The sequence below is a fragment of the Medicago sativa genome, chromosome 2, assembly GCF_051527215.1.
Source record: "Medicago sativa cultivar Bolivia chromosome 2, Bolivia_mono, whole genome shotgun sequence".
In the NCBI taxonomy this organism is placed as follows: Eukaryota; Viridiplantae; Streptophyta; class Magnoliopsida; order Fabales; family Fabaceae; genus Medicago; species Medicago sativa.
The window spans coordinates 66,351,529-66,369,020 of NC_140750.1; the positions used below are offsets into that span (position 1 = coordinate 66,351,529).

At 33.1% G+C, this 17,492-nt stretch overlaps 2 protein-coding genes and 1 non-coding gene across 3 annotated transcripts; 1 reads left to right on the top strand and 2 right to left on the bottom strand.

Annotated features, from left to right (window-relative positions):
• Window positions 1–524: 524 nt before the first annotated feature.
• Window positions 525–12,087, top strand: EDA7 (embryo sac development arrest 7). Its single transcript, XM_085745888.1, has 16 exons — window positions 525–808; window positions 894–992; window positions 1,868–1,959; window positions 2,718–2,818; window positions 4,455–4,545; window positions 4,922–4,980; window positions 5,105–5,225; window positions 5,731–5,799; window positions 6,321–6,373; window positions 6,468–6,576; window positions 8,424–8,594; window positions 8,687–8,845; window positions 10,153–10,245; window positions 10,364–10,549; window positions 10,953–11,140; window positions 11,375–12,087. The coding sequence occupies exons 1-16, from the start codon at window positions 676–678 to the stop codon at window positions 11,739–11,741; spliced, it is 2,091 nt and encodes a 696-aa protein (XP_085602014.1). The 5' UTR covers window positions 525–675; the 3' UTR covers window positions 11,742–12,087.
• A 901-nt stretch (window positions 12,088–12,988) lies between these two features.
• LHCB3 (light-harvesting chlorophyll B-binding protein 3) lies at window positions 12,989–14,688 on the bottom strand. The gene is made up of 3 exons (XM_085745889.1): window positions 14,485–14,688; window positions 13,779–13,940; window positions 12,989–13,610 (listed from the first exon to the last, which is right to left on the bottom strand). Exons 1-3 carry the CDS (start codon window positions 14,605–14,607, stop codon window positions 13,101–13,103), a joined length of 795 nt encoding a protein of 264 aa, XP_085602015.1. The 5' UTR covers window positions 14,608–14,688; the 3' UTR covers window positions 12,989–13,100.
• A 1,063-nt stretch (window positions 14,689–15,751) lies between these two features.
• Window positions 15,752–15,824, bottom strand: TRNAF-GAA (transfer RNA phenylalanine (anticodon GAA)). The gene has a single exon. It is a non-coding gene; the product is annotated as a tRNA-Phe (tRNA).
• Between the last annotated feature and the right edge of the window lie 1,668 nt (window positions 15,825–17,492).

Genomic DNA, 17,492 nt, shown 5'->3' on the forward strand with positions numbered 1-17,492 from the left:
GGGCATTCAAGAGCAATCATATAATCATATAGCCTTGAGGCATTCAGTAGTTGACTTGAAGAAATGAGTTAGAGTTTCATGAATATAGTTCGTTACTACTAAGGATTACCAGTTTGATCAACTATGCCCCATATTTGGTCTTGAATCATATGTTTCGAAAAGCTAATCTTAGCGCTGATTGGTTGACAAAATATGGAAATTCTTTCGTCATGAGTGTCACTACATGGTTGTCTTTTCTTTTCCTTTTCTTTTGATTTAGTTTAATTCAAAAAAAAATATATCAAGTTTTTTGACCGGGTCCCGAATAAATATTTAGATGACATATTTTATAAATAATAATATTTTATAAGTATTTAGATTATGTTTGAAAATATCATGATTTTATATATTTAACTCTTATTTATGATGTAGAAAAGAACTTTTTGTGCATAATATAATATGTTGATTTGATGATTAGATTAAATAAGTGTATATGATTTGGATGGTCTTTACCACACTGAATCATATCCATGTTCTTTCTCTTTCCCTAAACCCTACGAGAATCGCTTCATTTTTCCCCGCACGTGTTTCACCCGTGTGCGCCGTCGTGTGTTCTCTCTGTTTACAGTTGCACCATCCTCCTCCGCTGTCGAATCTTCTCCGGCAGCTCTCTCTCTTTCATAGAAGCAAGCAACAATGGCGACTCGTGACGGAGGAATAAAATCAACATCAATAAACGGTGTAAAAGTATACACAATAGCTTCACAACAACCTTCACTTGCTTCATGGATTCCAACTAAGAAGCAACAATCTCATCGTCCTATCAAAAGTAATCAACTAACTTCTTCTTCTTATTCTTATTCTTCTCTTCACCTTTTCTCTTATTCATTCTTTTTCTTTTCTGTTATTATTAGGTTATACACAAAACGTTCAACTTATTGAAGATTTGAGGTTTACAACTGCTACTACAAAGATTAAAGCTACTCCTGATGGCGAATTCATCATTGCTTCAGGTACACTAAGCCCTTCTTTGGATATTAAAACAACTACAAATTGTTTTACTATAACTTATAAGCTGTTCTAGGCCCTGTTTTGATAAGCAGCTCATTTTCAGCTTATAGCACAAGCACTTATTATGATAAGCGCTTATATAAGCTCGTTCTATAGGAAAAGATAAAATGAAAGTTAAATTGTTTTTGTATATGCTATAAGTTGTTTTTTGTAAGCTATCTTGGATAATTTATGAAATTAAGCTGGAAAAAGCTTATGAAAAGTGTCATAAGCTGTTTTCATAAGTTCTTTCAAACAGTCGCACAAGTGCTTAAGCTAGTAGGTAAGCTCAAATAAGGCAATCCAAAAAGACCAGTAACGTTTCACAAATAATAATTAACATGTCTTCTTGGTAGCTACCCAGGATTTAGATTGCAGCTGTGGCCACATTTTGATTTTTGATATTTCGGCCAAATATGCTGTTACAATTGTAGTTGTGGAATTTTAAGCCTTCAATTGCATCGGTTATAATAGGTTAGTTTCCTTGGTAGTTAGTTAGCTGTCAAACAAGTCACAGCGGGCAGAGAAAATCATGTTTTAGGTTCCCACAACCAGCAGGACATGCAAACTAGGAGTGATAGAGATTTTGATTTTATTTGTAGTGTCCAGTTTTGAATTCCTCGAGTCTTGAACAAAATTATAGCTAGAAATTGTAGTTGGCTAAGACGCCAAAGTTAAAAGGTGACCAGTCACGTGTTGTAAAAGATAGGAGGTTGCTTCTGAATAAGATGCATTTGTTAAGTATTTGAGTGGATGAAAACATAAAGATTGTGATGAGTAAGGAATGATATATATTAATTCAATAGTCATGTGCATTCACATCGATTCAATATTGAAGGTATATATCCACCACAAGTAAAAGTGTACGAAGTCAGGGAGCTTGGATTAAAGTTTGAACGACATTTGGATTCAGAGATCGTTGATTTTCAGGTACTTTAGTTCAAAATAGTTGATTTATACTACTATTATCTAGCAGAAAATGAAGTGATTGCATAAGAATCCTTCCAATGTTTCATTCAATATCATTTTTTAATTGATGTATTTCTTAGGTGAAATATTTCCGATAGATAATAGACCTTTAGATATACTTCTTGAAGAATTTAGTCTCATATCCTTTGTTCAATTATACTAAAATACTATAGGAATGTTCTTCGCGATGTAGAACAAACTTAAAGGAAGAAGTTCAACTTTTCATGAGAAAATAGATTTTTTCTTTTTCCCTTTTGGAGACAATTTACTTATAAATCAAGGAAACTCGTTTATGTGTTTTGTTTAGAAAGCTTCCAATATCAAATTTATAGAGTTTGTTATCTTCATTCACTTTTCTCTTCTCCTTATTTGGTTTCATGTATATCAGGCTTGAGTCCTATAATCATTCTTCTATGTAGTTGTTTGTTTTCAATAACTATGGTGTTGCATGTTCTATTCAACAGTTTGTATGATGCAGTTTAAACGTCATCTGTTGTTTTTAATTTATAGGTAGACTTGTATTCTTGCAGTTCTCACATGTCGTGTAAAATTATATTATATTCCGATTGTTTTTGTGCTTCATTTCATTTATATTGATATTAATATTTCGTTAGTGTTTGCAAGAAATCCTTTATAAACATATCAGGCGGTTGACTTACGTTTACCTATGTATACCTGTAATCTTCTTATTTCATAACTAAATATTTTTTCTGGTGTAGGTTTTATCTGATGACTACTCAAAACTTGCATTTTTATGTGCTGATCGTTCTATAAATCTACACGCAAAATATGGAAAGCACTACAGTTTGCGAATACCAAGGTTTCATCTTTTGGCTTATTGCTCTTGAAATATAAAAGTTTGTTTTATGCCAAAAAAAGCTAATTATCACATTGATGTGTTTTGTGGAGCAACTAGGTTTCATATACACTAAAAGTATTAATATTGAAGTTAATTACCATAGAAAATCTTAGTTTCTGTACTGAACTTGGCTGTTATAGACTAAAGGAATGAATTTTTTTTGTTATTGACTCTTATTTAATTGGTATTAACTTACTCATTCGCATGTTCTTCTTTAGTTTCTACCTTAAATAAGAATTTCAACTTTTCATCATCACACGTTCCCATATTTGGTGAAATTGCGGTTGAACTCAGACTAGTTCTTGACTTGGTTTAGAAAACAAATAAATTTTTTTGTTAATGTGTTTAGTGAATTTAATTTATATTATACAATTGAACGCTAATGATAAAAAGGAACCTCTTGTGAAAACTTGAACAGATAAGGTACTCATTTGAAGCTCTAAATTCTCTTGATGTGATGAATTTGTACAAATACAAAGAGCTTTAAAGCCATAATATTGTAGCACTTATTTTGGACAGAAAAAGCTATAATAAACAACTAATCCTGATAAATTTCGGTTTTATTATGGTTATTGTTATAAAGCAGTAATGGCACTGAAATTTATCCGGATTTGTTGTGTGTGTATAATAATGAAGAGAGCTGTTATTTGGATGTTATATTTCGATAATTGGTTCTGATTGTTCTTCTGATATGCTAGTTTGTATATAGTAATATCTTTCCTCTGGATTATGATTTATTGTCCAGAATTTTTCCTTTGTTGTGGATCCAATTATAGAATTGTAGGAAAGTACTCCCTCCATCCCTATTTATAAGACCCGTTTGGAAGTTTTGTTTGTCACTAAATATAAGACCCTTTGCAATTCACTAGATGCATTTATTGGTTTTTCTGTCCATATATATCCCTTATTAATACTACAATTTGTCTTAGAAGATGAAAAGTCAAATTGAATACATCTATAAACAAGGGGCAATTTAGTAGTAGTTACACACAAAATAGACATATTAACTATATTACCAACTTTTCTGAATATGTGTAAATGTGCCAAAGAGTCTTATAAATATGTACAGAGGGAGTAGGAAGTTGTGGATTGAATTGTTTTTATCTTCCCATGAAAGATTTGGATGTACTTAGTTAGAAGCTTGGTCTACTGCAAAGTGTATGTTTTGTTCTGCGGTAGTTGGTACTTAGTAGTTTCTTTGATATTTTAGCTATGAACATTTGAGTAGAAATCAATTCCTTACAATATAATGGTTTTTATTCTGTTGTGCTGCACTACTTGGTTATCAGTTGGAAACTCTGTTCAAAATCATTCAAATTATGGAGTAGTTAGTATATTGCTGTTAGCTTAAGACACTTAACTTAAAAAATCTTTCAATAAAAATTATTAATACTATCCTATACTTTCAAAATAATTTCCTTTGTCATGCTTCGTCAATGTATTTCTTCATAAAATTCCAGTTATCTTATGAGTAGCCGCAACTGTTGTTTGATTAAATAAACATGCACGTTACTTCATCCAACCATCATATAATCAGATTTCTTTGGTATCAACTTTTACAAGTGTCGTAACACGACTTGATGTTCTCTTATGACAGGATGGGAAGGGATATTACTTATGACGACTGGTCTTGTGACTTGCTTTGTGCTGCCTCTTCCCCAGATCTTTACAGAATTAACTTAGAGCAGGTGTTTAGCTTTTAACTTGCTATTGTTATTTTTTCATAAAAAAAAAAGCTTGCTATTATTATTATAGCATCATCAGTTGCATACACATGTCTTTTCAGATTGGTTGAATTTTGGTGAAGAAGTAATTTATTATTAAATATGGAAAGCTGTTTGTATTATTTTCCTTTAAATGTAACTCCTTGTTTAAATTAACTTTTAATTAATTTTATTGATCATTTGGAATAGACCTTTACTAAGCTTTATTTATTGGCTCTTGGTATCCCATATCTGGTATATACATGACAACTTTTGTTCTGTTTTGTGATTTGCATCTCTTTTACAGAAAAAAATATTTGATTTTTCATGTCAATGCTTGTCTTCTTTTCTTACTTGTCAGGGGCGATTTCTCTCCTCCCTTACCACACAATCCCCTGCGTTGAATGTAGTTTGTCGAAGGTAAGTAGTGAAACTTAAATCCCAATTTTAATCTGCATTATTTTCTTCATTTATAAAAGCTTTTCATACTTTTTTACGAACCCTGTATTGAATTTGTGGAACTTGAATCTTACCTGAATTTTAGCAAGGTTCATGGGTTAGTTGCCTGTGGCGGTGAAGATGGTGCTGTGGAATGCTTTGACCCACGTGTAAGATCTTCAGTCGGTAGAATTGATGCTGTCGGACCTAGTGGTGATGTTGACCAGGTAGCATTTATTCTGTATATCAGTAGATTATTTTGAGCTCTGTTATCGATCCCAGATAGCGGCGCAGAGCAGCCGGCACCAATATTAGGATAACGGTTTTGGCATGTAGTAGGATGACTGCCATTATAATTTTTTTACTAGGACAACGGTTTTGGCATGTAGTAGGATGACTGCTATTATAATAATTTTATATTCACAATTAAATAATTTGTAATTTATACACTAAAATGGTATGTTAAATTATTTCATTTAATTTATATTCAATGAAGAGAAGATATGATAATATGATTTTTTACACTGGAAGTGCTGAAACTGTTATAAGGCAAATGTGCTGGATCACAATCTTGTGCACGTGGCCGCTAACCATTTATGTGCTTTTATAAGTTCCATGTAGTCTGGAAACATCTTTCTCATGTTTACACGTCATAATTGAATCCGAGGTTTAAATTTCTTCGTAAATTGTTTTGAATTGACATCTTTTTTGTTTAACGTTCTATATTTGTAGGAGGTCACAGCATTGGAGTTTGATGGTGATGGGGACTTCTTAATGGCTGTTGGAAGTAGTGCAGGAAAGGTATGGTGCTATTTTCGTTGCAGTATATTATAATTCAATAGCCAAGTTTTGTATGAGATGATTAAAGAGAAATTAAGATAAAGTGATAGAAGGAGAAGAAAAGTTCTGTTAGTTCAGTTCAAATTCTAACAAAGCAAGTGATCCGTAGAGCCTTCTCCATGAGTTTGTCACACATGTCACCAAATCCGTAGAATATTGTTTTGGTTAGAGTGTGAGCTTGCCAAATTTGAGCTAGGATGTGACCTTTCGAGTAACACCTTTTCTCTAACAAGGAATAGGTCTAGTTCCATATACTTAGTTTCATGTCACCATGTCCCGCCTTGAGTTTCATGTGTGATAGGGATGCTGGGGTATGTGATGGTAAAAGTTTTCTGTATAGTTTTCTGTATTTTTTGTAATTGCTATTTGTATATGTCGTGGGATCACATATTCATATTGTCACTAGCTAAACCACATACCCCTGGTTATATGTTTTTCCCTTCAACATTGGATATTCTTTACATTTCATATGGCACATGCAGGTTCTCATCTATGACCTGCGCTCGTCACGTCCTGTACGAATACAAGATCACATGTAAGTCGGCATTATTTTATAGATCTGTTTGCGATTTATTTCTATCACTTATATATCTATATTAATGGTTTGTTGGTTAAAAATTGTCATACAGGTATGGCAGCTCCATATTGGACATAAAGTGGCATCGTACTCTTAACTTCGAAGGACCAAAGTTGATAACTAGTGATAAACACGTCGTTAGGATATGGGATCCTGACACGGTTTGTGAACTGATTCCTGCTCTCATGTTTTCTGATTAACAGTTTAACATCTCCAAATTTATCTCTACCCCTCGAGCATGATTGTTTTAATTCATTATGTTTGCATGTTCTAGTGTCTGTTTTTACTATGATATGAGCAACATTCTGCTGGGCAAAAAAGCATCAATAATGTTGAATGATATGATAATTTTCAAGCATTCCATACATACAAATATAATAATTTGTAGAATTTAAAATATAACATACTTCTATTAAAAGAATGAATATATATTGGATGATTTTCTTTTTTTTCTTTTCAAAATGTAGTGATAGTAGGAGATTGGCTGCAGTAGGCTAGAAAAGAGATGATGGGAATCTAAGGAGAAAATGGAAATTGGGAGAAGATATTCAGCTAGGATAAGAACAAAAAGAAAAACAATTAAATGAACTAAAAATTAAAAGTCAGTACTGAATAAAGAAGTAAATTTTCAGAAATAGATAATAAGTTTGAGTTATAATTGACTAATATACAAAAAATGTGATGTGTAGAATAAATAGGCCGAAATGTAGGACAAAATAGTTGAGCATTATCAGAAGTTATTCTTCCGGATGTTGAGGGAATTAATAAACATAATACCTATAATATTGAGAAATAAAATTAGATAATGAGTAGATCAATCCCTGCACTCAATGAGACATTGAGAAAAAAGAAATTAGACAATGAGTAGATCAATCCCTGCATTCAATGAGACAGGTTTGAAAGATCTATCATACCACATCCTATCTTTTGGAGATGGTTGCTGGAATATGTCAGACTGTAAAAACAGGATCTTAATGTGTTATTTGGTGCAAATTGTACTAACCAGTGTTCGAAATGAAGAATCACTTAGAAAGTGCTGGAAAGCATGAGAAAATGAAAGCAAAGAAAGGAGAAAGAGAATAGAGCGGCTTTCTGTTTTTGAGAAGCGATCAACTGTAAACTGAACTGTACTGGTTCTGTTATAGTGTTATGTTTAATGCTAGGGAACCGATTCAGGGTCCGTTTGTTGCGAATTATAAAATTAAAGTGATTTTGATAGTCAATAATTTAAAGATTATTTTTAGATATTTTTTAAAAAAGCAGAAGCTGTGTGTGTTTACAATAATGAAAGTCACTTTTTTTATTAAAAAAAAAAATCAGTTGTCAAAATTGATTTTCAGGAGAGGCTACTCAAAAGTCAAAACAACTTCTCATTTGAAGCATTTTTTAGATTTTTTCAATCCTCATTTTTTTGAAAATCTCTAACAAACAGATGGAAACTTCTAAAAGTGATTTTGTTTAAAACAGTGATTGTTTCAGGAAAAAAACAGTAACAAACAGCTCTCAAATTCTTGACAAAATTTGTAGTTACTCTAACCATGATAAGTTAAATTTGACTGCTGAGCATGTGCTACTAGGTGCTAGTCTAGTATGCTATTAGTTGTAAAGTTATACGAAAATCCTTTTTGGAAGATTAAAATAGTTATACTCAAGTCAGCACCTCCATACTGTGGTTTGCTGGTCACTTGTTACTTGCAATATATTTTTCTAAATAATGTGTTTGCAATGTCTACACTAAATTGTAAATTCATGCATGCTATGTTTAGATGGGCTTGGAATGTCAAGTATCTAAACACTTGGTGAATCCTCCCTTAAAAGTTAGCTGTCAAGGGGGAAGACCAAGCCACTTAAACACTCCACCGAGCATCCGATACTACTCGATATGGGACTTGGGCACCCAAAAACACCCAATTCCCAATTAGAGTGCCTTTTTAAACGTAATTGCAGCATTTATATTGTGCGTTCATCAGCATTGGTTGCCATATGACAGATTGTACTCTGTTTTCAGGGAGAAGGTTTAACCAGCATTGAGCCGACGACAGGAGAAATAAATGACGTGTGTACATTTCCTGGTAGTGGTTTGATCCTGTTGGCCTTGGACTGCAGCCAAATACCATCTTACATCATACCATCCCTCGGACCTGTTCCCAAATGGTGTTCTTCTCTAGAAAATTTCACGGTATGATCATAATTACTTCGGTATTGCTATCACGGTATGATCATACCTGGTTGTCTTTCTTTTGTTTATTGACATCAGAACTATTTTTACAGGAGGAACTAGAGATGGGTGGACAAACAACTATTTATGATCATTACAAATTTTTGACAAAGGAGGAGCTTGATAAGTTAAATTTGACCCACCTGATTGGCACCAATGTACTTAGAGCCTACATGCATGGGTTCTTTATTAATTATAAATTATACAAAAAGGTATGTTGTCTTTGACATATTTTTATTCATTTAGACGTATTTCACGAGTTATTAAAATGCTGAGAACTTTTTTTGTTTTTCTATTTTGAATTTCCTATTTTTGTATCAAATGAAGCTGATAACAAATATTTACATGCCTAGCGGAAAAGGATATTGTTAGGAAAGTTGATAATGAGTATAGCAAAAAGCCTTTGCTACTCTATCGCAGTAGGAAATAAGATTTAACTACCTTTTGAGTTAGTTAGGTGGTTATATATTTTTTGTTTTTAGGGAAGTATCTTCCTCGGTGTATCTTTTCTAGTCTTGCTAAAAAAAACCATAACAGATATATTCAATTGACATCTGTGAGGAACTTGAGCTAGTTTCATGTGGTCATGTCTGCAACTGTGGTTAATGAATTTTACCAGTCAATAACACTGAGGAAAGTTGCAATTTTGAAAAGAAAACGGACTAGGTGCTAACAATCATGAAATGGTGGAGTAGGCTTCTCTGTACAATATTCACCTTTGAATTTTCCTCATTTTCAATAATTATTTTTTTAGAATTTATACGAACGACGCTGGAAACCTGCCAAGAGCTTTCCCTGAAATCCTACAGGAACTACTGTTAATTTTCCTTGACAGTCGGTAGCATCCCCTGTTTAAATGAGTTTGGGCAACAAGAGGAAGAGTTTTGAAATGAAAAGTGTTCAGGAAAGATTGGACTGTTTTGCTGTTTTCTCTATTTTCTTAAAAAATATTTGATCACAGTAGGTTTATGGCTTCGTGCAAGTAAACTTCTAAAGTTGAATTCAACAACCCTATTATAGGATGAAAGACTTGTACTTTTCCCTCAGCATTGTTGAGTAATATATGAAATTGGTCTGGATGCCTAGATTGCATCCTGAGTGTTGATCACATCACAACAGCAGTTCTTAACAGAGTTTTTTACCCGTTTTTTTAGCGTAGGACCAGTTAGTTCAATTTGTTAGTTTTTTTAATTTTATTCTGTCTGCTTTATTTAGACTTTAAAGTGTTCTACTATATATCAAATGACTTTTGAACGGTGTTTACTTCATTTGGAAGAAGACTGGATAGTTTTTTTTTTTTTTCTTCTTGTCTTCATTGTGTTTTTTATGTTTTGGAGGATATCAGATGGATCTGCTGCGTTGTTATGTTCTCCCTCCTGTCACTTTAATAAATCTTTATTTTTATGAACAATCTATCATATCTTTCTTGATTACAATAATGCCATAATGGTTGTTTTTTAGATGTTGCCAGACCTAGATTCTGCTTTTGTTCTCTTATATGACGTATTAATTCTTGCAGGCAGAAGATATGGCGGGTACTTCTGACGCTGACAATTATATTGAACAGCGCAAGCGAGAAAAATTAGAAGCTGAACGGGCCTCAAGAATTACGGTTGACTGCTTTACTAAGCATTTAATTTTTCTTTGCATATTTTACATTTTTAAGGTTGATTAAGTGATTTATATAGAAATATTAATCCATGGCAATGCATCAATCACTTCCCTTGCAGATCAAGAGAAAATTACCCAAAGTTAATCGGCTCCTTGCAGCTCGCCTCCTTGAAACTGAAGATGCTGAAAATGAGAAGAGAGATACTGTTGAAGATGTTGAAACTAAAAAGGCATCCAAGAAAAAGAAAGGGCTTAGCATGCAAGATCTTGAAGATGATAGATTTAAAGCTATATTTACAAATAAGGTACTGTGATCTGAAATATGTCAGTTTTTTTAGCCTTTTTAATATCTTATGCTCTCCCCTCAGCCCTTTTCTCTCCTGAAATGTGAAGGTTCAAATTACTCCTAACTGCCAACATTTAAACATTGTAACTTCCCACTTCTCCAATAGTGATCTATTGAAATTTTTGCATACAAAATATCATGCTTTACTCTGACTGATTTTTCCTCAGTTTCATTTTTTATTTCGTACGGATGCTTAAATTAAACTTATGCTTCCAATAAGTTTTGTTCCAAAAATTCAGATTTCACTGCAGCATTAACATATTTGAATGCCATGATGAAATTTTGGTGTGTTGCTATGACTGCACTGTCTTTAAATTAGACACATTTCTCTCTGACAATTATTACTTCTTATTTGGCTTCAGGAATTTGAGATTAAGGAGGACTCTGAAGAATATCTGGCTTTGCATCCCATGGGTGCTAAAAAGCAAACATCCTTGTTGAAGGAACATTTCGAACCTGTCATGTCTGATGACGATCTAAGTCTAGGTGAAGATGATGCATCTGAAGACGAACCTGCAAATAAAACAAACGAGAAAACTCGAGTTCCAAGGTGAGAATCTTTTACCAATTTGTATGGTTTCTTTTCCTTTTATAGGAGATAAATGTGCTGATTCATCATATTAATAGGTGCATTTTAATAGAATTTCTGTAATTATTCACACCGGTTTTCTTTTCCAGGAGATTTTGTAGTTTATTCTCTGCATGTTAATAATGAAATAAAATGGAGTATCTTATTTTGTTTTTTATAGTGTTGATTTCTGAAACATTGTCACATATAATGTAGGATGTATGAAATTAAGGATGAGCAGCATGCAGAGGCATTTTGGAGCCAAAAATCAATTGCAGATGAGGAATCACTTCCTATGGGAGATAGAGTGAAAGCTCTCAAAGATGACCGACAATCCTCTCATATTCCACGTGGTGTTAAGCAGGGTCCTGGAGGATCACGGGAAATAACCTTCACTTCGAGAAACAGGGCAACCTACAATGAAGATGATATAGATAAAAAAGTGGAACCCCGGAAAAAGAGGGGAGTTCAATCCTTAGGGCTCAAGTCGCAGGGACCAGTATTTAATGGCCGTGGGCGTGGCCGTGGGGGTGGCCGTGGGAGAGGGAACCGTGGGGGTGGCCGTGGGAGAGGACGTCGATAGTGACCATATACATAAATGTAAATGGCATTTGATTTCCCAGATCTTTGCCTGATCTTTACGGTGTCTGGCATGGTTGCACAATTGCATTACCTCTAATGTATCATTTATACACTATCATCCTAACCGTTTACTTTTTTACATTTTTGTTTTCCCCCCTTTATTTTGAATTCTCTATCAAGATAAATTTTGTTTCCCTTGTTAAGGGGAAAGGGGAAGAGGTTCAAGTTATCACGGGACATGTTAAACATAATACCATACTGAGCATGTAATCTGAATTGTGTTTATGTATTCTTTACCCATTTCGGATAAATTTTTGCCCTTAAATTGTTTGATTCATAAAAGAAAAGCTCCATTAACTTCTACTTAATTATCAGTTTAGATCGAGAAAGAAAGGCCAATAGATGTTTGTTGACTATTTCTGATGGTTTGTTTGTTTTGTTTACACGCACGCACACACACACACACACACACACACACACACACACACTCTACAGGGGCTTCTAGGATGTGGTATTAACCAAGTCCCTCATCATGTACCACATTGAACAACCATTAGATTAAACGAGCTCATGAATTTCATCAAAACAGCCCACCACATTTGATTCTTTCTTCTATCTTCTTACTCCTTTATTTTGAGTCTCACGACTCTTCTCCACTACCACCACCACGTGATCACCACCACTATCGTTCATTGTGTCCTCGAAGACATGACAGGTTTGAAAAGGGATGCCAAACCCAATACCCATAAGCAAAAACATCTTCCCCCATAGAATTCTTTTCTTCCTTCTCCTTCGAGAAGATCTAAAAGAGATTCTGAGTTCCATAAGCAAAAACCTAGAACCCCATGCATACTCCAAACTCCTCGCTACTAGACCAATCCTAGCGGCTTTGCATACACTCTTCATTGCACATTCAAATTAAGTTTTTGTAATTGTCATAACACCCAACGGTAAAGTAGTTCGATTATAGTTTTGTTAAAAAAATTAATAAAAGATGAAACTATCGATATCGATGTAGTCAACATTGCACTAATATTTGCGTGACAAAACTTGAGAGCAGTTCTTTGTGTGCTGTTATAGGGCTCTTCGATCACAATTCAATTCAATAACAAGCACAAATAGTATTTATGCAATGGTACTTAAGTTTTTTTTTTCTCTTCATATTTATATGACTTCCTTGTTGGTTGGTTGGTTTAAACAAAACATATCAACATGAGATATTCCATCTTTAAAATGAACATTAGTCCGTAAGAACCAAAAACAGATATACTAATCCAATAATCATTAAGATCATAATTTACACATAAATGCCATGTCTAATCATCATCCACACAAAGGCAATCATAGATAACATTGATGTTTAAGAACCAGGCACAAACTTGGTGGCATAAACCCAGGCATTATTGGCAACAGGGTTGTCAATGTGATCCAAAAGATTCTCCAAAGGTCCTTTACCAGTGACAATAGCTTGAACAAAGAAACCAAACATCGAAAACATAGCCAATCTTCCATTCTTGATTTCCTTCACTTTAAGCTCGGCGAAAGTAACTGGATCGTCGGCTAGACCAAGAGGGTCAAAGTATTGGCCACCAGGGTAAAGGTTGTTGCCCTCTCCGACACCAGGAAGACCGTTGATGCGGAACCCTTCGACAAGACCCATTAGAACAACTTGGAAACCTAGTACTGCTAAGATGCTTTGTGCATGAACAAGGTTTGGGTTCCCTAAATAGTCAAGACCACCTTCTGAGAAGATTTGCGATCCTGCTTTGAACCAAACTGGTTCTTTGAAATCAACTCTCACCCATTTTTCAAGTACTTCAGGTGTGATGCATCCGAGTGCTCCTAGCATAGCCCATCTTCCATGGATCACCTTCAAAATTCAACATAACTTAATATCTTTATCGGTGTCACTAATATAAATTATTCACTCTTTAGAATGTTAACAAAATTTTTGGTAATTGAAATATTTAGAAAAAAACATAAGAATGGAATGAGAAAAAACCATGGTTTTGGAGCATTTTTAAACATGGAAACTAACCTCAAGAGCCCTGTTCTTGGCAAATGCTTCAGGATCAGCAGATAAACCAGCAGTATCCCATCCATAATCACCAGGGAATTCTCCAGTTAAGTATGAAGGAGTCTGAGCTGAAAATGGTCCCAAATATTTCACTCTGTCTGGTCCATACCACAATTCATTTCCCTTCACAATCACAAACACAATGTATGTATCAGCCACATAAGCAACACTTTATAACTACGAGTAGACAATTATTTTAGTACATAAATGTGCTAGTCATTGCATGTATAACAAATAAAAACATATCTAAACGTGTTTTTATAGTCATTTTCCTCACCGAACGTGTCTTTCATTATTTAGTTTAATCTCTCAATGTGTCTAACTTTAGTCAATTTAGTCTATAACATGACTAACAAAAGATATGCTTTATGGCCTACTCTATGGTGCGAGACAAATCTTGCATCATGTATAAGTTGGTTTTTGCGATTGGATCAATAAATCTTACTAGTAAATCATTATTGATCCAACAATAAAAAACATACTTGTGCATGGTGCAAGTCTATTTTACTTATGTAGATTAGACAAAATCATACTTTATTAGATACAATATTAGTCACACTAGTTAGTTAAACTAATCAGTCACATCACATATTTAAGGACTAAAATGAATGTTATTCCTATAAATATGTTAGCATAGTGAAATTTTTATAGGGAAAAGAGGAAATACCATGGTGAATCTTGAGGTTCCCATGGCAACAACATCTCTAAGAGGGTTGGCAGCACCCTTCCTTTGACCAAGGAAAGGAGTTTGTTTAACAACAGCTGCTGAGCTTGCTGCCATCAATGCCATGGTTTGTTCCAAGTTTTCAAGTGCTTCTTTTTGTTGAGTTGAAACCTTAGTTCACTCAAATAACTGATACTAGAAATGTGTGGAAAGAGAGACTGAGAATAACAGCATATGTAGGGAAAGAAAATCAGAGGGATTTGTGGTTGGAAACATATGTGGAATTTGGTGGTTGAAATCATGTGGTTTGAAGCAACCAATGAGAAGGCTTTAAAGGATTTTATGTATATCTTACTCATATCTTTCTATCCACATTTTATCCTTCTTGTCTAATTATATAGATTTTTTTTTTAATTAATTAGTTGGCATACACTTCCTTTCTAAATTAGTTTTGATAGAATTCTTTATTTTTGCATGTCATATTATTAATTTTGAAATACAGGTACTAAAATGAGATAATATGCATGTCATATAAAAACTAATTTTACAAAGATAATTTTGAAAACTAATTTTAAAAATAATTGTAAAATACTAACTTTATATATATATATATATATATATATATATATATATATATATATATATATATATATATATATATATTTTGTAGCTATTATTTTGTCTATTTGTATCTTATTATCTTCCTTTTTATTTTTATCCTGGGTCTAATTAGAATTCCAGATATTCTTTTCTATGACCGGAAGTCTAATATGCTTCTATCATACAGTATATTACTTCAATTAAATATGTTTCTGTTAAGAAATAAACTAAAAAACACAAGATCAAAGAAGAAGAGGAAGAAGAAGATGAAAACACTTTGTATTATTCTCTTCACAAGTGCACCTTTACAATACAATATGAGCCCTATTTATAGGACACAAGATGAGTAATTCAGTGATCAAGGTAATTAAGGTCCACTAACTATTCACTCACTAATGGGGATTATAAGAAGGTGGAAGACAGATGGACATCCACTAAGTCATTATTTTTCATAACATTTTCCATTATTTAATTCTTTATTTTTTTAAAATTTAAAACATGCATAAATTTTCGGGAATAAATGCATGAGCTGAATCATTAATATGTTATGGGAATTTTATTTATGCTTTTTTCAATATCTCCTTGCTTATCTCAATGTACAGTACTAAATATTCCCCGAAGGTTTAAAACTGAAAAAAAAAAAAAAAAACAATTAAAAAAAAAAAGTGTTTGCGGTGAGCGTGGATCGAACACGCGACCTTCAGATCTTCAGTCTGACGCTCTCCCAACTGAGCTATCCCCGCAATGTTGTTGAGGTTGAATATTTATTATATTTATAGACTTTTAGATTATTATGCATTTTGTTTTGTTAAATATCTTCTATGCCATGGTTTTGGCTTTGGCAAAATCTACTATTATCACATGATACATTATATATAGTCTGATTGTTTTCTTAATTTCAGATATTTTATTTGGCAAGGCTAGATGTTTTTTAATGTTGATGTTATTATTTTTATTATGTAACGTGTATCAAATGTTGTAGATAACAAACAAATGATATAGTTGTGATTTTATGAACAATACAACAAGAAGCACGATGACACGTGAAACTACTCCACAAGAAGATTAATATATAGAATTGTTCATGTCACCAGAAAATGGATTTTAGCTCATTAAAGTGGAATTAAGAAAGAAGTATATTGCATGAAAACATCAAGGATGGTTAATGATAATATAAAGCAAATGAGGGGTTGTGAAACTCTTTAGGCACAGTAGCTGAGATCCCAATTCCCTAAGGTCTCAAAAAAAATACTTGTACTCTTAAAAAATTCGAATCATGGAGGGTAAAATTATAAGTGTTGATAAGACTTGATCAATGTAGTATGCATTACAAGCTAGATGAAATTGATTATCATATTATCTATTATATGAATCAAATGTTATTTTTTAGAGCTATTAAGACTCAAATGTTAAAAAAATCCTTTGTTAAAAATACGTGATGATAAAAGTGTGGTCAATAAATTTTCAACTTGAATGCTAAACCAATTTTTCAAATGATTGGTGAATTTTATTGTATCCAACTCTTCTAAAATGAGTAATATTAAAGTAACAACTCTTGTTTTTTTCTTACTTTATTATACTTTACTCATTTTAGCGGATCCAAATCCAATTTATCGGATCAAGTCACATGCATAAATTTTGTTTTAAGATTTCAAAAATTGTAACTAAAGAGAATCCCAATAGGAGGTGCTTTACATATTAAGCAATACCACCAAATAGCATTCTCATTCGAGGGTAAAAGGGCATGGTACTTAACATGTTGTAATGCTTGCACAACTAAGCTTCTCTCATCTTTTATTTAGATATATACTCCATAATATGAACCACATACTGTCATTAATTGAATGAAAAGTCAAATTTACTCATAATTAACAACGGAGGGGAGTAGTAAATAATCGAATATTTATAGTAAATAAATCATTGTCGAAGCATAAGGTGTAGAGCTAAAGGTGGACCAATTCATAAAGGGTCATGTTAACTTGTGCCCTAAGGGCACAAGTTAAGAAGCTTAAAATGGAAATTAAAAATAAATTTTATATTGAAAGTATAACTTTTGCAACTTTTAAGACATTGAATGCACAAGTTTCAAGAAAAATATTCTACATTTAGTTTCTTAACTTATGCCCCAAGGGCACAAGTTAACATTTCCCATTCATAAAAGTTGGCAAATGCTGGATTGTAGGGATGAGATACATATTAGGTAGAAAAATGCAAATGTGCACGAGAAAAATTCATATAAATCCAACTAATAAAGATTGTTATTCAATGTTTATTACTAGTTGATCCTTCCGGATTAAAAAAGAAAGCATTGTGGTGAATTGTTCCCATTTCGCACAATAGGTACATTTGATTTTGCACGCTGGTTTGATTTGATTTCAAACAATGAGCAAATCTTTACAAACTATATTGAT